Below are 24,047 nucleotides of genomic sequence, written 5' to 3' on the forward strand. Positions count from 1 at the left end.
TATGGCTGTGTATCCTGTCTCCTGTTCAACGCGGGAATCCTCTTAAAATGGTCTCGGATAGTTGGCTGTCTAGAGCAGGGGTCTCCAACCTTGACACTTTAAGCCTGGAGGACTTCAATTCCCAGAATTCCCCAGCCAGCAAAGCAAAGCTTTGAATTGAAGTCTTCCAGGTTTAAAGTTGCCAAAGTTGGAGATCCCTGCTCTAGAGCAGTGGTCTCCAACCTTGGCAACTTTAAGACCTGTGGACTTCAACTCCCAGAGTTCCTCAGCCAGCTGGCTGAGGATCTCTGGGAGTTGAAGTCCACAAGTCTTAAAGTTGCCAAGGTTGGAGACCACTGCTCTAGAGAACTGACACTCCCCACCCACCCCCCTCCTCCGGTTAATTGCTTCCGCCATCCAAGTGTTCTGACACGGCCGGGGAATTGCCACCCCCCTCAGTTGCCCGAGCGCGAAAGAAGCACATGTCAACTCCAATCCCCTTTCTCTTCTAAGACTCTATGATGCTCCTAGAGCGGCGGGCTCTGTTCACCTCACGCGGCTGCCCGCGCGCAATGCACGCCGGGCCGCAGCTTCCCTTCTCGTCAGTCCTCCGAGGCTGCGTCGCGCTGACATCCGTCTGTCCTGCCTTTTTTTTTTCCTTTTCCCTTCTTCAGCAAACCCCCCTCCCCTCTCCTCCTCCTCCTCCAAGATGGTGGTGCTGCGTTCTGATTGATCCAAGAGGAAAAGGCGGAGGCGCAGCGCGGCCCTTACTCAGCCGCCACCATCTCGACAGCCACGCGCACGCCTAGAGCGCCGACGGTCTTCCCCATTCCCAGGCCTCGCCTGGCCCGGCCTAGCTCCGTCCCCGCCTTCGCCTTCGGCGGCTCCCCGCGCGCTTCACGTCCTTTGCCATTGGCCGCACGGCCTAGCCTAGGCGTCGGCTTGAAGGAGCAACCATCCGCCTGTCCAGCGTCCGGAGCTGACCGGTCTCGCCAGAGCCTGCCGGCTTACAGCGGAAAAAACGACAGGTAAGGCAAAGTCGCGCTCCAGGCTCGCTGTGCACGCTGCCCTTCCCGCTCGAGAGGGACCTCCGCCTGCCTCGTCAGGCCTCCCTGCCCATCAGAGCCCCTAGGAACTGCTCGTGCTTTTAAAGGGGAGACGGCGGAGCCTGTCCCCGGCAGGCGAGGAAGGGGAGGTCGCTCTTCTCCCTGCGGAGGCGCTGCCATCCGGGGCTGAGCCGCTGGAAGTTCCTTCGGGGCCAGCTCCTTTTCTCGGCGGCGCGGTTTTAGCGCAGTGCCCGCCAGGTGCCGAGAAATAAAACGTCAAGATGGTAACGTTGGGCAACGTTAGGCCGCTGTCCCGCACACCCGTTCTTGGAGAGTATTAGCACGACTGAACACAATGCAACTTCGACTCGCCGAGGGTAGGATGGTGCTGTAAAAAAGCGAGGAAATGGCCTCCTTGAATCGGATTAAAGGACTGTTACAACCCCACCAAAACGCAGACTCCCGATGCCGATTGGGAGTCTGCGTTGAAAATTTGGGTATTTTGCTTGTCAGTTTAGGCCTCCTTTTTCCTCCATGGCCTCCAACCCGCTCACTGCCTGCCACCATCCGCACACTATAGTGGGAACTCTGTGGGGAGTTACTGTATCTGAGAATTAGAAACAATTTGCCCCTGGACTAGGCTCCAGTGCAGTTCTGAAATTGGGCTGAAGTATATAAATGGCTGCATCACACAAGGGTTAAGATGGTTCATTATAGTATAAAGCAGCAAAATCAACTTTAAATTTTTCACCCTGTGGTGTAGAAAATTACATAAATCAGTGCAGCTGGCACTGTGATAAGTAATGCCAAAAGAAGCATAGCTTAAAACATAAACGTAAAAGGAAGACTGTGTTTGGAGTCAATTTACCAGATTCTTGTGTCTTCTAATGTGACAACTGGTTATGAGAAATATTCATGCAATTTTTTTATGCTTGATTTTTTTCCCCATAGAAAAAGTAAGGTAATCAGGTAATCTTTATTCTGAACTATTTAGATGGTCATTGTTGATGTGTTTTTTACTTTTTTCTGAATGCAGTATGTTTTGTTTGCCTTCCTTGTTTGTTGATTTTTGCCAAACAGAAATCACCAATATTCAGGTAACTGACATGTACACTACATTTAATTCTTCACCTCAGGGGACATACCAGTCTTCACTTTCAGACAACATAATATCAACAGTTCATTAGTCCTAGTTAATCTTGTGGTTTTTAAAGTTTAAAGTCAATACTCAAGTTCTAACAAACTTCAACTGCACTTATTTTTTATCTTTCCTTTATTATTTTGTAAGTAGCTCTAAGCAACAAACAGTACCTAATACTGATAGTCCTCGACTTACTACCATTCATTTAGTGACCGTTCATTCAAAGTTACAACAGCGCTGAAAAAATTACTTCTGTTGTTGCATCCCCATGGTCATGCATCCCCATCATCCCCATGTGATCACAATTCAGATGCCTGATAACTGACTCATATTTATGACAGTTGCAGAATTCCGGCATCATGTGATCCTCTTTTATGATCTCCTGACAAGCAAAGTCGATGGGAAAGCTAGATTCATTTGACAGCCATGTTTCTAACTTAACAACTGCAGTAATTCATTTAAGATATGTGACAAAAAGGTCATATAATGTGGCAAACATACTTAACTGTCTCACTTAGCAACAGAAATTTGGAGCTCTATTGTGGTCGAGGACTACCTGTACTCCTTCCTTCATTTTCTCTACAACAACAACACTGTGAGGTGGATTCAGCTCACCCAGTGTTGCACCATGGCCCTTTAATCACTAGACAAGTGGCTGTTTAAGTGTGTGGTGTGGCGGGGGGGGGGGGGGAGGAATATGCCTTGTATCCTCTGCTGCCCCATTGTGGTCCAGTGTTTAGGCTCTGCCACCTACTACAACTTGGGGTTGAATTGTGAAGAAATGGAACCTCTTCAATATATGCATATACGTGCCTTTTGTGAAATTAGAAACTTGTATGTAGAGATTCCTGAATTACAAGTCTCTATAGGTTGAGCTGTTTCCACACAAAAACAATATGGGAGTGGGTAGGGTTGTAGCAAGATTGAGCCATAATATGAGGACTCTATCAAATATATTACTTCTTTTCCTTACCTTAGGTCAACACTCCAAGTATTTGGCTGAGCAAAAAGAATAAAACTGAACTTGAACTTAAACTTTGTGAAGTTTAAAAAACCCTACATAAGATAGGAGTCCAAGCCAAAAAATATTCCTGTTTAGTTTTTTATAATTTGGACACCTGTGAAGTTGCTTGATGAATGCCATAAAAATATTAATTTTATTTAAATAAATTACTGCAACCACCAAACAGAATCCAGATCCTTTAGTTCAAAGAAATAAAAGTGAAAGTAGAAAAGCCAGTTTCCCTGCACGTTTAGTTTAGCCACATTATTTTTCATAACTAGATTAAAAAGGAACGTGCGTACTTTTACTAGTAAAATCAGGTGGCTTAAGAGAAACATTTGTTAAGGCTAGAAAATATCAACATTGTATAAAGATCCAATACTTTGACCACTTAATGAAAAGAGAGTACTCACTGGAAAAGACCCTGATGTTTGGAAAAATTTGAAGGCAAAAGGGAAAGGGGATGGCAGAGGATGAGGTTAAATAGTGTCATTGAAGCAATAAACATGAATGGGCAAACTCCAGAAAAATGGGGAGAGGACAGGGGAACCTGGTATTTTGTGCTCCACAGATTGCAAAGAGTTGAACACACCTTAGCAACTGAACAATAACTAATGCTGTATTCTTTTTTGGGTGAATACATCTTTTCATCATCAGGAGATACTAAAGAGCAGAAATAAAAAAAAAATAGATTGTTCAATAGTTCATATGGTGATTCAAGTTCTGATTTAAATATTGCCAATTTCAAGAATTTGCAGAATGAGCATGGAGCTCAGGCAATTTCTTCTTCAGATTTTAATGTGCAAATTTGGAGTAATTGAGTTTATTGCAGAAATATTTAATTTTTGTCCTATTGACCTCTCTATCCTTTGGAAGTTCAAAATAATTTCTTTGGAGTTCCTAGGTAGTCTTTGTTTAAAGCACTGACAAATTTTGAGATGTGATTTAATTGTGCAATACCATTGTTGTTACAGTTCTAAAATAATATGTAAATGTTTTCTAGAGGGTGAGTAGCTTGATCCAGAAAAGGTGCTCTGTGAACTTAATGAAGGTGATTGTCCTGAATTTAGTAAAATTATGAATGAGATGCATATCTTGTTTTGTTCAGATAATGGGATGCCAATTTGTATAGTTATTGACAGGTAATGAGTATATTAAAACTGATAAGCTCTGATGTCAAATGGTAAGAAATAGTCTCCTTTGAGCTGAGCTTGATTGTTGATGACTTCATATTCAGGTTCATGTAGTTTTATAAGTAACAATACACAAGTATTTTCATACAAAAAACCTATATTTACTTATCAACTTAGCTGATATTTCCAGATACCTAGTTTCTTACTCTTAAGTATTAACCAGGTCCATCCTTGCTTAGCTTTTTGAGTTCAGTCAGAATCTGCTACATACCACCATCAAATGGTTTATGTGCTGATTTAAATGTAATATTAAAGCATTACACAGTAAGCATAACTAAGTCTGATTCTCTGCAGTAAAAAAAGTTCAAAATGTTAGCTTAAGTTTTTGATTCACCAAAGCCTGTGTCATATTATTCAACTTATACTAAACCCAAACTAAAGTATGTGTCAACCTAACCATTGCTTCACTGAACATAGCTAGAAGTAAACATCAACAAAAAGTATATGGTCTGTTTGGATGGTAGTGACACATTATCCTCCAGTAGATATCTGCATAAAATAGACAAGCATCTCATTAAATCTTGTATTTTTTTTTAGAATGCTCTAAAAGCTCTAATCAGCAAGAATATCCATAGAATGTTCTCCCTATATATACACCAGAGTTTGGCAGATAGCAATGTAGTATTTCCATTCATAACTGAAACCTCAGTAGTATAAAAGTTTATATATATATATACATACATGTACCATTCTGTATAATGGCTGACTTCAAAAGGTGACCTACCAAACCAGGTATATACATGCATACATTCAGGCACTCATTCAACTTGTATGCTGCCTGTCTTGCTAGAGGTGACTACTCACCTTTTCTATAGCAAAGACTTTATTGAAACAGTAGTTAACTTAGTTAGCTGGCAGATGTGCAACCAAGAGTAATTTCTATCAGTTCCTACACTTTGGGATTAGTTAACTTAAATCTCTAGTGAATGCAGATACAACATCCTGTCTGATCCAGGTGAGTCAGTGACTGGAGCCCATCGGCAATATATTCTTCTAAGCATATGCTTAATAAATGGCTACTGGTTCTCCATTCCGTTTTCGCTGAGAATGGGAATGAAACTATTCTGGTTCTGTATATAACTGGCTATGTTGGAAACATTTTAAAATCCAAAGCCAATCAGGGGAATTTATTCAAAGCTAGGAATTCTTGCAACAAGACTTTATAGCACTATGATTAAAAGGTTTTGGATATCTCATTCTCCAGATGGTTTCGACAACAGTTGCTACAATCCACTGCATTAACTGCTGAAGGATATTATGGTGGTAATTGAGCAGATAATACTTGTGGTTCCTGGATCTGAACTACAAAAATCCACTAACTATAAGTGTCAACTTCAAAATGTGCTCTCAACAATGCTTGCTTGCTTGGGTTCGTCAGTTGGGACCTTGACAATCAGTAGAGATTTAACGTTGACTATATCTCTCTGCTCATTTCTTCTATTGGTGGTCTGGATTTTTGTAGCCCAGATTGTGTAACTCTAGATTAAACTAAAAACAGACTCTTCCCAGCATCTCGCACATTTTTCAGTTTGACAATTTCAACAGCAAACCAGGATGACACAGGAATTCTACCATTACATATTTGTGTTCCAATGTCCAATGCAAATGTATAAGGTATATTGCATAATAATCACAAGAATTATTTGCGACAGAGTCCCCCCACATCTTTTATTTTTATAATGGACCTTTTGTGTTTTGTAAAGCTTAGATTTACTTTGAAAATTTTGTAATCAGAGAGAAACAGTAGCTCATGGCATGGGACTGGGTTATGTAGAAGATTGCCTCTCCAATTACATCACCCTGTCCCATTAGATCTGACAGAGAAGGCATGTTGCAGGTACCATCTGCTACTGTCAGGCCTAACCCAACAATGACATGGCACAATGCTTCCAAAATTCAGTTCTTATTTGCTTACATCATATAGACCGAATCTTGCCAATCTAAAACAATACTACCATAATCTAATAGATATTCTCTGGAGTTCTAGAGAGTGGCTATCCTAATCTCTACCTCTTCGCATGATCCAGCTCCAGATTGTGCAGATCACGCCCATCCTTCAAATATGCTCCCTTCTTCTGGGAACCTGCTGGTTACTATAATCCATCACATTTAGACTTAAATTTGGTGAGACCCAAGAGGCTAGATTTCTCAGCTGTGACACCCATTTTATGAAACGTTCTTCCCTCCCCACTTTAAGTCTGATTAGACTACATCCCTGTAAATGTTTCAGAAATCCCTGCAAAGTTTCAGAAGTCCCTCAGATTGATAATGACACCATGCCCAGGGACCTCAGGGAATCAGAGGCATTTTATTTACTGTGTCCATGCCTTGTAGTTTGTATATTTGTTTGTATGTTTTTAATTTTTACAACATTTAATCTTTAATAATGGTTTTTTAATTGTATAATAATTGCTCTTATATATTTGTTATTTATTTAATTGTTGTGTGCTGCCCAGAGTCACTTCCTGTGAGATGAGCAATGATTATCGATTTGATCAATAAATAAAAGAGATTAGGACTATATTGTCAATATAATTAGATATGTTTCAGTGTATGATATTTTTATTGTTATATCTGTGTCTTTAAACAGCCAGAAGCCATTCTGTTCTCACAACCATCCATAGGTTTAAGACAGCATATATGTGGAACTGAATTATTCTTAGGCAGTGGAAAAGTATTCTCAAGTAACAAGTGACTGGAGTACCCAATCTAGCACTGAAGTGGGGAATATATCTAAGAAATGGACATGTCAGTGGGGAATGAGAAATATTGACCTACATCCATCCCTATTTTATTCTGACTTCATCAGAAACTGTAATAAACTGCAGTATGATAAATATGTACCTGGAGAGAAAAGTAAAATTGTCTTTTATATGCAGAAAGGTTTGGTGCACATTTTAGATAATTCTTTCATTTCTATGTTCCCTTATACAATTATTCTATGCCATGAAATCTTAATTCTATAAATGCTGCTGACTTTTTTACGTACAGAAAGTCTTCAGCAGATAACTATAATGTGACCACCCCACAGTTATTGAAAGGGGACGGGCAGTGGCAGGTATATTTTCTAAATTAAATAAATTTGCAAAAATTTATTTTGCTTTACTCTAGTTTACATCACATAGTTTACTCTATGTAGTTTCCAAAAATTAATAGAATACATGTAGTGCATATGTACTTCAGTAGTTTTTACAGAAGCTTCCACCAGACAGTATGTTTGAAGATTTTGCTGCTAGGGTATAGAAAGCAGGGCAACTATAAAACTTTGTAACAGAGAGAAGTAAGCTAAGTGTATGACATATTAACTTATTTGATTGGTTTGAAGTCAGTGAAATCCCTAGTTCAATTCAAATGGCTAAGGTTTGTCTGGAGGACAGTAGTATTTTTGTTCACTCTTACTCTCTTCTATCCAAAAACCTTCATAATTCTTGTCACTATTAGTATGTTGGCTTGAACTAACAGAAATTTTAGACTGTCCAACAACAGTCATCCATTAGGAGAACCAAGTCACATTCACTACTAACTTGCAACAACTGCAGTGATTGGTGTTATAACATCATGATATTGGTGTGAAACTGACTTTCAGATTTGGAGGTTTACTTTGGCTCATTAGGCTTAGTTCAAATGCTCAAAAATTTAGGAAAATTACTTTCCCCCCCCTCACTTTCAGGTTCCCCCAACACAAGTTGTGATATCACACTATAGTTAATGCTGTTTTTTTAAATGGAACAAGATCCATGATGAGAGTGGAAAGCTAAACCTTTAAATTGATGACCTTAACATGTTTGAGCGAATATCATGATATTTGAATAATAGAATGTTGCCATATACTGTTTATCAGTAGCAAGCTTTATGATGATTTATTTGTTTTCCATATTAAATATATTAATTGTGAAGAACTGTTTAGATTTGTATATGACCATTGGTGTGTGATTAGTATATATAAGGCTGGGCAATTTGGAAAATAATTAGATAAAAGGTCTTGAATCCCTTGGAGCATGAGATCAGCACTTACCTGCTATTCATTAAAGAAGGTCATTTGTAAAGCTTATGAGCAATGCTAATAAAGTTGTAGTTGCTTTAAGAAATCCCCTCATTAAAATTAAAGCAATTCTTAAATATAAGTTATTGATAAACAGCTTGATTAATTTTGATCCTGCTCTAAGGATATAAAGGAAATTTGATTTAATAGTGACTGTGTTTGCATGTAATGCTGAACTATGATTTAGCCCAGCTGGGATGATGTTCTAGGAATGCAATAAAATGTTGGAAATAGATGAACATCTTTCTGCTGGGTTCAGCTAGAAGGAAATTCTTGGCAAGCTTAATTAATTTCAAATATTTTTTTAATAAGATTTGTATTTTGTTTAACTAGTGTATTTGATTTAATATTGATTTGTTTCAACATTAACTAAGATTGGTTTTAAACCAGGGGCTTAATCCAAAATTATTTAAAAATCAAGCTAAATTATGTGAAAGTCATCCTGTGGGTGCATTTAAGAAGACTCTGGGGAAAATAATACTATCAGAAAAAGATCTAAATGTGCAGGCAGTCCATGGTTTGTAATCTGCATATAATCTTAAACCCTTCAAATTCATGCTAGCAAAATTCAATATCATTTAGAAATAAGAACACTTTTAACTGTAAACATATATTTAATACTTTAAAGGGCTACAGTTATTGCTGATGGTTGCCTTACGTTCTTTAGCCTCTGAAAACAGAAAAAAAAACTCTAGTCTATCATAGTAGAAGTATTTTGTTATATTTTCCTTAACGTAGTGAGTGAACTATAAGCCTTGAATGCTATGGAAAGTTTTATTGTTGCTGCTTGTTGAATTTTGAATAGAGAATTTCAACTAATAATAATTAAAAATAAGACGTTCTAGTTTTATTTTACATAAAGGAGATACATTTAATACCCCATGAATTAAATGACTTTAAAAGCAGCCAGCAATTGGGAACAGTTTTCAACCAGTACAGTAGTTTTTCCATACAGTTTTTAAAATTGTGAGGAAACACTTTGAGGAGCATGGTAGCCATATTTTTAAAATACAGGTTATCAGACCCCAGAGGATCAGCACTCGAGGAATTATTATTTTTAAAATGCCAGGCTTCCAATCCCTATATTTTTATGCTTCGCAAATATGTGCATTTTCATTAAATGTAGGGTTTTACACAGCCAACAATAAATGAGAGCTTCCAGTATGTTTATTTCAAACTTTTATAAGATCATCTAATAAATCACCTCACAAGAGAGAAAAGCAAAACTTTTTTGTGCTTGGATGGCAAACACAAGTTTGAATAAAGCATACTGTAATAGGTTGTTTCGTAACACCCCTTAATAAACTTAAGGATAAATTCTCCTTTCATATTGCTATTAATTATACCTTGATAATGGTAACAGTAAGAAGATTCATTCCAAAGAATCCAATGCCTAAATATTCATGAAAATATATGATCTTTTAAAAGCTTCATAAGGACAAGCATGGGCAATATGCGGAGTTCAAACTAAAGCTCTCGGCAACAATCACCATTGGTCATGCTGACTGAAATTGATAAGAATGGCACAGGTTGCCCATTGCTATTCTGATTTATTGATTATAATCAATATTTATAGTCATTCTTAGAAGTGACCAGCAACTGATGAATTAGTTCTAGCAAGGAAATTGAAACCGGTCACTAAATGATTATCATATTCTGGATTAATTAAAGTTTTCAAATCTTTTAAATATTAATGTGCTTCCTTTCAAATACTTTAAGTGAAACGTAGGTTGATATAGCTTCTCAAAGAACAAAGGAACATATATTTAAGGAAAAAAAGAGTCTTATATTTAGGCATTAGTAGCTATGGAACCAGATTGTTGGCTACCACCAAAATTTTGGGCAGGCAGATTAAGGATTAATTCACCCAAACTGTGAATCAGTTTATTCAAAGGAAATATTACCCAATTAAGTTTATTGTTACAGTACATAGAGTTGCATTAATCAATGGTTTCTCATTGGTGATTCAAATATTTCCTAAATCATGCTGAATGCTAACTTAATGCTTAAATGCATACAAATGTTAGTTGTATATTAAAAAATCTTACTACAAAAGATACATTTTTTTCAAGTTGTTACCTTTCCCTACCCCAATTGCTGCTGCAATTTCAGTCAAGAAACCCAAGATTTTGCGCACTTTCATACAAAGATTATTTAGCTTTTGAGATAATAATGTGATTATGGAAATTGGATTTAAATTTTATTATAAGCTGTACATTTTTATTTTTGTAAAATGAAATCTATTTATTTTACATACTACTGTCAGAAACTTTTTTTTTTAAAAAAGATTGGAATATACTTTAATTTACAGCTTAACAAAAATATCTTGAGTGTAGGATAAGTATTTCCAAAGTGAGTCTGTTAAGAGGCTAGCATTGAGTTTATGTATTTTAAATTATATATCACTATTTCAAAAATTAAATAAGATAATATATTCTAGGTCTACAACCCACCAAAGGCTATTTGGCAACTGTGCAAGAACATTCTGCTAAAGTGGTAGAAAAACATGGTAAGTAGAATAGTTATATCTTGATTATTGTATTCCTACTAGCAAAAATAACTGCACTTACTAAATCTAACTTATAGAAATATTTACACAGGTATTTATGATCTTCAGTTGCTAAATATCAATTATCATGTAATATACAAGTGTCTATTGAATGTAAGTATTTGCCGGTAATAATTGTAAGAAGGGAATGATATTGTTTGATAGCAGCTCTACTTGGATGTTAAGCCAATTGTTTGTGGATAGAATACAAATTGAGCCACTTTTATTTTAGTTTAACTGTTCAATGAACTTTCATAAATGGATTTCATATATTTTGTATGTCTAAAATGTATGGTCATCCATCTGTTATGCCTTTTGTTCCAATAATTTATTAGTATACTAAAATATTCCTGGTTGTTTCCTTAGAATAATGCTAAAACTAATTTTACGGCTATTAGCTCTAATTAAATGAGTTTTGGTCTACTTTTACAACAATAAAAAGCCATCAAGCTTCATCAAGTTCAATTTGTTATATTTGAAAAAAATGCATGCTGAAACTGAAACACGATGTTTGCTGAAGGGAAGTTTCTAATACACAGTTTTGAAGAATCATTTAGTCTATTTTTCTACAGCATATGGTTCTTATGAGTATCATCTTTTCTACTAATATTTCTATATTTTTAGCAAATTATTTTTCACTAAAGACTTCTTATACCTGAGGCAAAAGATACAATACAACTAATTCAATTATAACACTCTTCTCTGACCAAAATTTTGGATTCTAAATGCAGCCTGTATATTGAAAAAGTCTGTGCATGCAACTGCTGTTTCCAACCGAATGCAAATAAGCAAAGTTGTAGTCTTTCCAGTTGGATTCCCATACGTATATGTATAGCAAAATACAATAATCTGGCATTCTATCTATAGGTACCCAACCAGACGCATATGTATTTATAACATTCTCCATAATCTACATTTTTAAAAAAGCTGCTCCATTTTAATTATTAAAGCAGCAATGTCTTTTACAAGGCTTACACAATTGTTCAGAAATTGCTCCCAACTCTAACCCAACTGTCTCCTCATGACTTCAAATGCATAGTCACTTAACTTCATCCATGCAAAATCCTGAAGATCGTTGCTTTGTTTGCACTTTTGTGATGCATCTCTTTTATTGTACAGCCATAATTTGTGAATTCCTTAAGAAAATTCTTGGGATTCGAGCCAACTTTTTTTGATTTAAGAAAAATTAAATAGTATTATCAAAGGGCAGATCACACCACTTTACTCAATTTTACAATGTTGTCACAATTAAGCTGTTTTATTCAGTAACTGTGTAGAGTTTGATAGCCTGAACAGGCAATACTTCACAATTTTTTTATCTCTGCTTTTTGATAATCCCACTTTTTAGCTAGTTTATAGTATTCTAGCTTAGAAAATGTTTTAAATTGTTAAAACAATTTAAAACCAACAATTAACAATTATATATTAAAAGTAATAAGGTAAGGTAATAGAAACGTATAAGACATCGTCTGGTTCTGTTTCAGCAATGGATGTCTTCAGTTGGAGAGAAGAAAGCCAATGGGAGGCCTCAGGGTACTGTGGGTACGAGTATTGCTGAATAATCACTGGCTGATAGCGACATGACAGAGTAGAAGATCAGCCTTACGTTTGATATCAGTGAAGCCAAACAGCAGGAAACAATTGACAAGTAAGCTTGAAACTACTGCAAATATGTGGGAAGAGTCAAAGCATGTCAAAGTGTATTGCCCTCTTAATATTTTTTGTAAGTAATAGAACAATATGAAACAATGGTTATCAAACTTTACCGTAGGGTAATAAGAATGCTGCATATCTTGTGAATGAAGTCGCTGAATTATATTCTTATGATCTTTATTATGTACCTAATTATTTATATATTCCTTCAATGTAACATTTTATATCAGTGGGGATGCAATTCATTGACAATTAATGTCATTATGATTAGTGGGTTTGCATTTTATCTGCTAGTGCACTCATAAAATTTAATCCTTGTTAGCCAGCTCACATTTGTGAGTTGGGTCGCCATGTAAATCAATTCAATATTTTAAAAGACAAGTCTGAAAAAGGATAGAAAATTCATGCCAATCCCATGATTGGGCCTGAAGCTCTTTCTCATGTTATTAGAAAAACTGTGATTCTAGATTAGAGGCAGATGATCTCTAGAGGCCTGACTACAACTACTATTATCTGTAATCTTTAATCATCCCAGTTGGGTTGATGGAATATTTACAAATCATGATCAAAATTCAAAAATGTACGTGTATTATTTGTAATTTATTCATCTTTTAAACTTAGGATAAATATTGAAAACAGAACCTTTGTAGATAAATATTTTCTGCCACTCTGATTTTACCCATTAAAATCCATCTTTCACTCACTTATAGTGATTTTGAGGCTAAAAAATATTCCATTGTAGGCATGAAGAACAATCTTGTGCTCTGCTGCCCTTCTAAGTTCCTTGCTTAACAAGTCATTAGGGCCGGTAACACTGTTGCTTAGTGACGTGGTCATTAACGCACAATGTCATGTTACCATATTGACATACAATAGTAGTTGTGACAGTTTTGGTTGCTGTCATTAAGCAAATCCTACTTGGTCATTAGGTGTGATGTCATATGATCATTATTTGCAACCTCCTGCCAGTTTCCTGATTGACTTTGCTGGTGGAAAGCCAGAAGGAAAGGTTGCAAATGGCAATCATGTGATAACAGCATGCTGCAATCATAATCATAATTGCAAACCAGTTGCCAGTCCCCAAATTGTGGACATTATGATAGCTTCTCCAGTAAAAATAGGGTTCAGCTCAATTCTAACAAAATAAAAATATGCTTTTTTGATCCTCCTGTCCAAAGCCAAATATACAAAACGTAAGAAAGTGCCTACCCTGAAAATAAAGACAGCTGTTTAACTATTACTCTTTTTTCATAAGGAATATATATATTGAAAAGGTCTTATATGAATGAAGCTAATTCTTTAGATATAAGGAGGAATTTCTTGCAATAAAGAAAAAATGAGAGAAAGAGAATGAGAGAATTCACACACAGTGATTTCCACAAGGGATCAGTTCAGTCATCTTAGCTAAACCAGTTAGTTGCAGAAGGTTCTGGGTTTTAGTGTGTTTCCAGAATTCTTCACAAGGAGTTTGCATTGAAATAAGTCATTTGAGTTTACTGTTCAGATGTTGATAGGCAGACTCTCTTAACCCTTCATCTTCTCTTCTGAGTACTATTCTGTTTTAAAGAACATGAAGCTAGTCTCTTTAGGCTTTATTGCATAGTCAAGGAAAATGTTCATCTCTAGCCAGAAAATCACAAATCAGTTGATGACTAAACTCACCTTCTTAATCTTTGGTACAAACTGGAAGCAAACTGATTTCCGCAGTTATATTGCTGTACAAATGGGATTATGCAGGAAAAGCTTTCGGGGAAAGCAAAAGTTAATTGTCATGTATTTGGACCTCCTTATATGGTATCAACTTACAAATGATTTAGATGGCATCACTGGATTATAGCAACGACTGGGTCTCTTTTACATATTTGTGTACCAAAAAGGAGCAGGCTTCAGATCTTTATAGAATTTTGCTGATGTGAAATGTTGAATTAATCATGTTTTCAAAATGACTTCTGGCTTTTTACTGACCTGACAAATATTCTTGAACAATTTCGAAGTGATTATAGAAGTCAAAATAGCTCTTAAAAACTGAACTATTGTGGAAAACATGGATGTAGAGTATATAAATTAATTACCATATGTTTGTTTATTTAGCACTGTTAAACCTATGGTTGGCTCAATACAAGAGGACTGGCAAGAACGTATTTTTAATCAACAACACAAAATTGTGATCACCCCAATGTCACCGAATGGCCACAGCTTGTAAAAGGTAAATGTCAAGATAAAGCAAAACTTTTATAAAACAAATATTTTAAATACAAATCAACTGCATTCATAACTATTTAATTATTAAACTTTAGGAGGACACTATCAAGGCAAGTAAATTAGAGATGGCAATCCCTTTTTGTATAATTATGAATGATTGTGATAATATTTAAAATATTATCATTTCAGAATTACCATTGGAAGATACTTACCTTAGTCCACCATATAGTTGGTGGAACTCACCACTGTCTAAATCTGTTTGAACTTTTTTAAAGAAAAATTCATATAACAAACAAATTTTATTTTGGTTTAAAATTTTGTTTTGTTAGGAAACTTGGTAATCTTGCTAAATGCAGCAAACTTGCATACCTTTGCTTTTTCTTTCCTAGGGAGTTACAGTGGAGGTAAAAGGAGTGGCTTGCAGAATGGAGAAGTTGCTCCGAGGGTTTTTGGAAGTGAGCCACCATTTGAAATTGCTAGTTCATGCTGCAGTATTCAGATTAGTGGGTGTGTGTTGTGATCACATTTTCTGCAGTATAATTCAGGGCTGAAAATTTAAAGCATTTGTGATAAAATTATATTAAATACATAATAACTAAAAAGGTTTGCAAGTGCTTTATGCTGAGCATTTGATTACTCTGTAGTTCTTTCTGGATTACTTAATATAACAAATTTTTTAGAATTTCAAAGCTTTCATACAAATGTTCTGCACATTGAACATACTGAAGGACACATTGAAGCTGATCAGCATTAATTTAAACAGTTTTTATAAAATCAATAATTTTACATTTTTTGATGTTAAAAACCAGGTCCGCTGTGTTTCTGAAAAATTTAAAAAGACAAACAAAACAAAACACTTGTTTTGAACCATGGGAATTTTTTCATCTCAGTTGATACTTACGAACTAACAAGAAAAATAAATACATCTTTGAATCAAGGGTATATTTGATGCTCCGTGGAAAGAGGTTTTGAAGAAGCATTTAGGATATAAACATAAAATGTCATGTAATTTTTTTTTTACAATACCCTTATTAGGCCAACATAAATAACACAAAATAGTTGCTAAACTTTTGTGTTCTCCAGGACTCTTCATCAAACTAAGTGTTAAAGCAAGAAAGGGGGAACATTCCGGCCAATAAATCATATTTGACTTAAGTTTGGAAGAATGATTTGACTTAAGTTTGGAAGACTGTATACTTAAATAAGAATCTGCTGATGCTGTTTAAAAAGCTGGAAATTAAGATTTATTTATTAATTTTATAGGTCATCCAAATCCACCCCAGTTTTGAATTTGAAATGTCCAGTAAAATAAAATCATATTGGTATGCAAAGTCATTTACTCAAACATGACCCAAAGTCACATTTAATGCCTAGTGAGTTATCTAGGAAGGACCTCAAGGGTTTTACATTTCATCTTCCCTTCAGCATTGAAATTGAGCCCTGTTTTATGGCAAACCATTGTTTGTTGTTTACAGCTGGACCGAAATTGTTATTTAGGAGACACTAACCAGATCAATGAGAATGAAAGGTTAGTTTTTATAACTATTAAAAATTAATTTTAAATATCAAATCAAATTGTTGGAATTTTGGAGCTCATTTTATCCAAAAATATACCAGTCACATATACATCATCATATTATTTCAGAAATCTCAACATTTTTTTATTCTGTTCAGAATGCTTCTGGATGACTTTTCGTTCTCATTTTTAGTGTTAAATTTAACAAACGTTTAAAAGTTTTACTACAGTTGCCCAAATAGATCCTAGTTTCCATTATATAGATATTAACAATTTTCATCGTGTGATACACAATACTTTTGGCAATCTGGAGCTATCTACCATTGAATAAAACTGTAGGAAAAAGTATATTCATACGCTATTTAACATGATTCTCCTTGATAAAGAATATGTTATCTCTAGTTCTAGCCCCTAAAAACATTAAAGGCAAGGCAAAAAGAGGAACTCAAATAGACAACAAGAGCAATAAACAAAATGTTTTAAATGTGAAACACCTTGCATGTGAAATTGGCTGTTTTTATCTTGATTTGCACTTGAAACAGCTGTCCCACATTTGAAACATTTTGTATATTCCTATGTAACAAATTTCATTGCTTCAGCTGTAGTACTATTCAAATAAATAGTTCGGCTGAACTTTGTCTCAAATAATGACATAATATTTGTATAATCAACTAACGTTCATGGATCAAGCTTTGCAGTTGAGAAGAGGATTTATATATTCTGAAATTTAATCTCCATACTTAGAGGTTTTCATTAGCTCTTTTTTTACTAGTTTTAGTTGCCTTATAAAATGGTATTTAAAGCAGTTAATTGTAAGCAATATGACCAGAGTTTGTATTTATGCTTCTCCTGGCTGTAGGCATCCTTATTTGTAAGCATCTTTCCTATGAAAACTAGGTATTAGTGAAGCATTAACATCACATAATATAGAGCCATATCACGTTCTTCTTACCTACATGCAAAGTTGCTTAAGTTTTTATTTAAACATTTCAGATCACCAGGAGAACCTCACTCTGAAAACATTGAAACTAGCCGAATGTAAGTATAAATAGCATTATTACAGAATGCATTTGGTATATTGTGTGTTTAAGCCAGATGCAACATCAGGGTTGTATTATGGCAGTTTTGTAACAGCTACCTTTAAATTGTATTTCAGAGAAATTAATTCAACATTGAAACCTTATAGGACTATATTCAACTTTATCTAATGGGGTGCTGTTTATGCAACAGAACTTTCCTTGAATTTCCTCCCACTGTCTTCTCTGTGCTCCAAAATTTATTCCAGAGAGTCCCCATTATGCTGGACAAGATTTGAGAAATGGAGGAGTGGGTATAAATTCAGCCTCTTCTTCTAATTGGAAAGCTTGTTTCTCCCAGCAGAACAGAATAATGCCCATAATAATTAAGGATTATTATGGATATTAAGGATATTAAGTATCCTCATGTGTTATAAAAATCCAGCTTTCAGAAAGTTATTTTTTAAATACAACACCATAGTTTAGTGCTTGAGTAATATTCAATGTCCCATTGAACCCTATTAACTAAAATTAAAGTATATAATTTATTAGGGCTTATACAAATCCTTCTAAAGAGGTGCAGATCTCTTTTTAAAGGTTCTGCACAGTCCTACAATTTATACATACATGAAATATTTGTGTACAGTTTCTTACATCAGATTGTTTCAAAAAGATGTACATGTAGTTAAATAGGCGGCCATTACAGTCACTTCATAAATGGAATAAGATATTGATAGTCAGGCACCCACTTGGAAGCCTAACCACTGCATTCTGTAGCAGCAGCTGCTGCAATCTTTGGAATACAACAGGAGTATCTCCAGGTGAAGCCTATGGTACTTTTGATACTGTTAATTTTCCATCTTCAAACCAGTAAGGTGTAAGCTGTTTCTAAACAGCCATAGTTTCCTACTAATTATGTGCAACTACAATTGAGCCATGTCCTGGTTTTTAACCATAACCTGGATATTTTTAAACTTTTGAAGCTTGAGGAGCATTTTAGTAATGTCATACGTAAAACTTTTGATTTGATTTGATTTGATTGATTTGATTTATTGCATTTCTATGCCGCCCTATTCCCAGAGGGACTCAGGGCGGCTCACAAACCAAAGTAAGGGGGGATACAAACAGGAGAAAAAACAACGGACAAACAACGACAGCAATTTAAAAACAATCAACAAACACACAATTCGAGCGGGGACGGGAACTCGTCTGCCCCAGGCCTGTCGGAACAGCCAGATTTTAAGGGCTTTGCGGAAAGCCTGAAGGGTGGTGAGGGTCCGAATCTCCACGGGGAGCTCGTTCCAGAGGGCCGGAGCAGCCACAGAGAAGGCCCTCCTCCGGGTGGTAGCCAATCTGCATTGGCTGGTAGATGGAATTCAGAGGAGGCCTAGTCTGTGGGATCTAATAGGTCTATTGGAGGTCATTGGCAGCAGGCGGTCTCTCAAGTACCCAGGTCCAATACCATGAAGGGCTTTATAAGTGACGACTAGCAGCTTGAAGCGTATCCGAAGACCAATAGGCAGCCAGTGCAGCTCGCGGAGGATAGGTGTGACGTGGGTGTACCGAGGTGCACCTACAATCGCTCGCGCAGCTGCATTCTGGACAAGCTGGAGTCTCCGAATGCTCTTCAAGGGCTGCCCCATGTAGAGCGCATTGCAGTAGTCCAGTCTTGAGGTCACAAGGGCACAAGTTACTGTTGCGAGGGCCTCCCGGTTCAGGTAGAGACGCAATTGGTGCACCAGGCGAACCTGGGCAAATGCCCCCCTGGTCACAGCCGACAGATGGTGTTCTAAAGTCAGCTGTGGGTCCAGGAGGACTCCCAAATTGCGAACCCTGTCTGAGGGGTGTACAGTTTGACCCCCCAGCCTGAGAGATGGAATACTTGGCCAATTGTTGGGAGGGAAACACAGCAGCCACTCGGTCTTGTCCGGATTGAGTGCAAGCTTGTTAACCCCCATCCAGACCCTAACAGCCTCCAGGCACTGACACATCACGTCAACCGCTTCACTGAGTTGGCACGGGGCGGACAGATACAACTGTACATCGTCCGCATACTGGTGATATTTTATCCCGTGCCGTCAAATGATCTCACCCAGCAGCTTCATGTAGATGTAAACAGGAGGGGGGACAGGACCGAACCCTGCGGCACCCCATACTTCAGGGGCCTAGGGGTCGATCTCTGCCCTCCAACCAACACCAACTGCGACCTATCCGAGAGGTAAGAGGAGAACCACCGAAGGACGGTGCCTCCCACCCCCACCTCACGCAATTGTCGCAGAAGGATACCATGGTTGATGGTATCAAAGGCCACTGAGAGGTCAAGGAGCACTAGGACGGAGGCATGACCCCCGTCCCTGGCTCTCCAGAGATCATCGGTCAGTGCGACCAAAGCAGTTTCCGTGCTGTAGCCAGGCCTGAATTCAGACTGAAAGGAGTCTAGATAATCGGTTTCATCCATGGACCGCCGGAGCTGAGAGGCCACCACTTTCTCGACAACCTTCCCCACGAAGGGGAGGTTGGAGACTGGACGATAGTTGTTTAAGATGGCTGGATCCAAAGATGGCTTCATATTAACAACGCGCCCTTAAAGTTAAATGAAGAAAAGATCATGGTAAACTGCTCATGAAGAAAACAGTTTTTAAAAAATGACTGAATTTTTTTTATCCGAAAAAGAGTAACTGAAATAAAACATATTTCAGACATCCATTGCTACACATTTAGCAGCAATATAGATTTAGTCTTAATGTGTAAAGTTAAATTTAAGGTGTTGTACAATTTAATCTTGATTTAACTGATTGTTTTGGGAGAAAGGGGTCCATTAAATGCCAGTGCCTCTTTAATTCACATGTATGTAAATGATACAATTGATATTTTGTCTTCCATCAAAAGCTTCTCAATATCCAATAAAATAATGGCTGCTGAATTTTCACTATTTGGAGTTTAAAATAACTTAATTATGAACCTAATATTATCAAAAGCTTCATGGCTTAACAAATCCAGTTTATACAGATTTGTCAGAAAAACAAACTGCAACCAACAATTAATGTAACTATTAAAATTGTAGCATTCACATAGACTAGAAAATATATATATTGCACTATATGGTTGGATTCTTGTCAAGCTTAAGGTAAGCTGAATAGTACCCTCATTGAAGGTAAAACATGGGACTGTCTTTGAAAAAGATAAGCCAAGCTTGTTTTGTGTATCATCAATACACTACCAAATTTTATAAAATTAATTACAATCATAGTTCCTGAGACAGGACATCTCAGTTGTTGTAGAAAAGCATCTTTTTCATCATCTGCCCTTAAAAATGTGTAACTACATAATTTAGAATGTATTTCTTAAAAACAGTTGATCTAATACCTGTTTCATTTGCTAAAGTGCATCTAATAGAGAACTACATAGCTTAATTGTCTAAAAATTACTGAAATTCTCTTCCTTTTCTAAATATTGTTGCATGATAAAATGCAATAAAAATTCTATTTCAAAGCCATTGAACTTCCTAAGTTATAATTAGCAGAAATTAAAGTATCCTTCAGAAGCATATCTAAAGCATCACCAATACTTTAATTTTCTCATCCAAAGATTTAACTTTAAATGTTTCTTCTTTAAGAAGCATAAATAATAATATGTCAATGAATAAATGCTTTTGCTGTCTCATGCCAAAAGCAGTTTTCTGTTAGTACAAAAGAATGGACTATCTCCTATTCCATTAGCTTAATAAATTGTTTAACTGAGATTCAGTTATAATCTATTTATATTCTAAATAACTATCAAATAAAATCAGTTTCATTGATACATGGTTAGAAACAATAGCATGTTTTAATTTTAATGTGTCACACTTTATATACTAAAAAATGAAATTCCAGGAAAAATATTTCTCCATAGAATAAAAGAAAGCTAATTCATAATGGGAATGACTGTTAGAACACTAAAAATCACATAATATTTCAAATCATAGAATATAATTTGACTCAGATTTGGACAAATTTGATTCAGAACTCTTCTACCATAGTTTTAATAAACTATTGACTTGGGCATACAGGTGTTCAAAACAATTACAAGTACCCTTGCTTAATTATCATTTGTTCAGCAGCTATTCAGAGTTACAATGCAAATGAATAAATGGTAGTAGTTATACCCATTTCTGGCTATTGCAATGCTTCTAGAATCACGTGATCAAAATTTGGGCGCTTGGCAACCCAACTACACTTATGATCAAAGAGTACTTCAATTCCTCCATCCATGTATCTCCCCCATCTCTGCTCTTTTGGCTGTTTTACACTTGCCTCTGTCTCCCTATACTCCTCTGGCCTTGCTACCTTGGCCCCACCCCACTCATTCTGCTGCCCCACTGACCTTTATTTTCTTCTTCCTGCTGCTGGCTGATCCTGCTGGCTGTGCCAAATCTTCCCAGAGTCCTGTGTAGCCTTGTACAAGACATCTGACCTTCTTACAAGGCTTCAAAATCTTCCAAAGTCTTGCAAGAAGGCAGCATGCTATTTGGACAAGGGTGGCAGGGCTAAACTAGGCATGCCATGGCAGCAACGAGAGGAAGAAAATAGTGAAAGTCCATTAGGCAAGAAGAGCCAGGGGCAATAGGTGGCAGAGGGCAGGGCGACCAAAAAGGCAGAAATGGGGGACGATAGATGGTGGGGATGTTGAGGAAGATTCAATCTCTTACCTTATTTAGGTTAATGACAGCAATCACTAAGCTGTGTGGTAAAATGGAATTACTGCATCAGTTAATGATAGAAATTCTGATTCCAATTACCATAATTAAGAGAGGCCTACTTACAATATAATACAATAGCAGAGTTGGAAGAGACCTTGGAGGTCTTCTAGTCCAACCCCCTGTGTAGGCAGGAAACCTATACTGTTTCAGACAAATGGCTATCCAACATCTTAAAAACTTCCAGTGTTGGGGCATTCACAATTTCTGGAGGCAAGCTGTTCCACTGATTAATTGTTCTCACTGTCAGGAAATTTCTCCTCAGTTCTAAGTTGCTTCTCTCCTTATTTTTCACCCATTGCTTCTTGTCCTACCCCCAGGTGCCTTGGAGAATAGTTTGTTTGTTTGTTTGTTTGTTTGTTTGTTTGTTTGTTTGTTTTATTTATTTATTTATTTGTCTTGTATGCCGCCCACTCCCGGAGGACTCCGGGCGGCTCACAAAACAAGGGAAAGGGAGGAACGAGACAAAGACAACATATTAAAAACAAAACCAACATTCACAATTTCTGTGGAGGTAGATGCTTCTCAGCTCCCCCCAGCCTGCTGGAACAGCCAGGACTTGGTGGCTTTGCGGAAGGCCGGGAGGGTAGTAAGGATCCGGATCTCAACAGGGAGCTCGTTCCAGAGGGCTGGAGCTGCAACAGAGAAGGCTCTCCCACGGGGAGTCGCCAGCCGACATTGGCTGGCAGATGGAATCCAGAGGAGACCCAACCTGTGCGATCTAATTGGTCTGAGAGAGGTGATCGGCAGGAGGTGGTCTCTCAGGTACCCAGTCAGGTACTCTCAGTTTGACTCCCTCTTCTTTGTGGCAACCCCTGAGATATTGGAACACTGCTATCATGTCTCCCTTAGTCCTTCTTTTCATTAAACTAGACATACCCAGTTCCTGCAACCATTCTTCATATGTTTAGTCTCTCTAAATACTTGTATGTATTTATTCCAGAGAATGGATGCAGTAATGCTGAGTGGCTTTTAATCTAACTTTAAGTACAAGTATTCATTGGGTTATCATGTCCAAGGAGAGCCAGTGGAGATGCAAGTATGGGGTACTATGGGCACTATGGGAACAACTTACCAGAGCAATTTGCAAAATCTTCCCTGCTGGCTTCCCAAATGACTTTTCTTATGTGAAGTCAGCAGGGGAATTCACAAATGGGGATCACATGACATAGGGATGCTATGATGACCAGAACTTTGAGAACTTGTCATACTTCCATTTTATTCAGTGCCACCATAACTTTGAACAGTTACTGAACAAATGTACATAAGCCTGTATTAAAAATTAAGATAATCAAAAATCATCTTCATCTGATATTTCTTTTTCAGAAACCCAATTTAGAAAATCCAATCCCATGCTTTATTGCATTTGCCATTTTTAACTTGTATCTTTTATTTATTTTATTGTAATTTCTTTATTATTGTTGGGCAGTGTAGATGTTTAGCCTGGATTTGGCATTTTTATTGTTTCCAGCACCTGGGATAGGTAGATGTTGTCTGATGGTGTTAAAGGATTTAAGCTCTTCCAAGTAAAGATGTCTTTTGCAATTGACTGGTGGTGATTTTGTCTTTATTGTTATATGCACAAAATGTGAAATTACAGCTGCCCGTTCTTTAGCTTTTGTTGGCCTTTCTGCACATCCTGTTCTTCTGAAGAACTTGGGATGTTGTAATATATCACCGTAATTTACTGTATGTGCAGACCCAAGCAATGTGACATTTTGTAATTGTCAGAAGGAAATTTTGTCAATGTGCATATTTTCCAAGTGCCATTCAAGTTTTGTTTGGTATGGTATCTGTTGTTGATGATTTTAATCTTCAATTTGATTCTGACTTTACAGTTCAAGTCCTTTATAGTTTCAAAACTTTACAGTTCAAGTCCTAGCTAGGGGCCCTTTAAGAGCTGTTAAGGTAACATCTGAGTATATAGGCAGTTCCAAGTAAGATTTTTTTTTTTTTGCAAAATCAGAATATTC

The 24,047-nt window shown here is 36.9% G+C and overlaps 1 protein-coding gene across 1 annotated transcript in view; it reads left to right on the top strand.

The window, feature by feature from the left end:
• Positions 1–556: 556 nt before the first annotated feature.
• The window catches only part of UBE3A (ubiquitin protein ligase E3A), a 44,972-nt gene continuing 21,481 nt past the window's right edge, over positions 557–24,047 (top strand). The window contains 5 exon segments of the mRNA XM_032226440.1: positions 557–1,007; positions 10,845–10,913; positions 12,437–12,600; positions 14,697–14,811; positions 17,317–17,361. Coding sequence (XP_032082331.1) covers positions 14,792–14,811; positions 17,317–17,361 — 65 coding nt within the window. The 5' untranslated portion in view covers positions 557–1,007; positions 10,845–10,913; positions 12,437–12,600; positions 14,697–14,791.

Source organism: Thamnophis elegans, chromosome 11 (genome assembly GCF_009769535.1).
Source record: "Thamnophis elegans isolate rThaEle1 chromosome 11, rThaEle1.pri, whole genome shotgun sequence".
Classification (NCBI taxonomy): domain Eukaryota; kingdom Metazoa; phylum Chordata; class Lepidosauria; order Squamata; family Colubridae; genus Thamnophis; species Thamnophis elegans.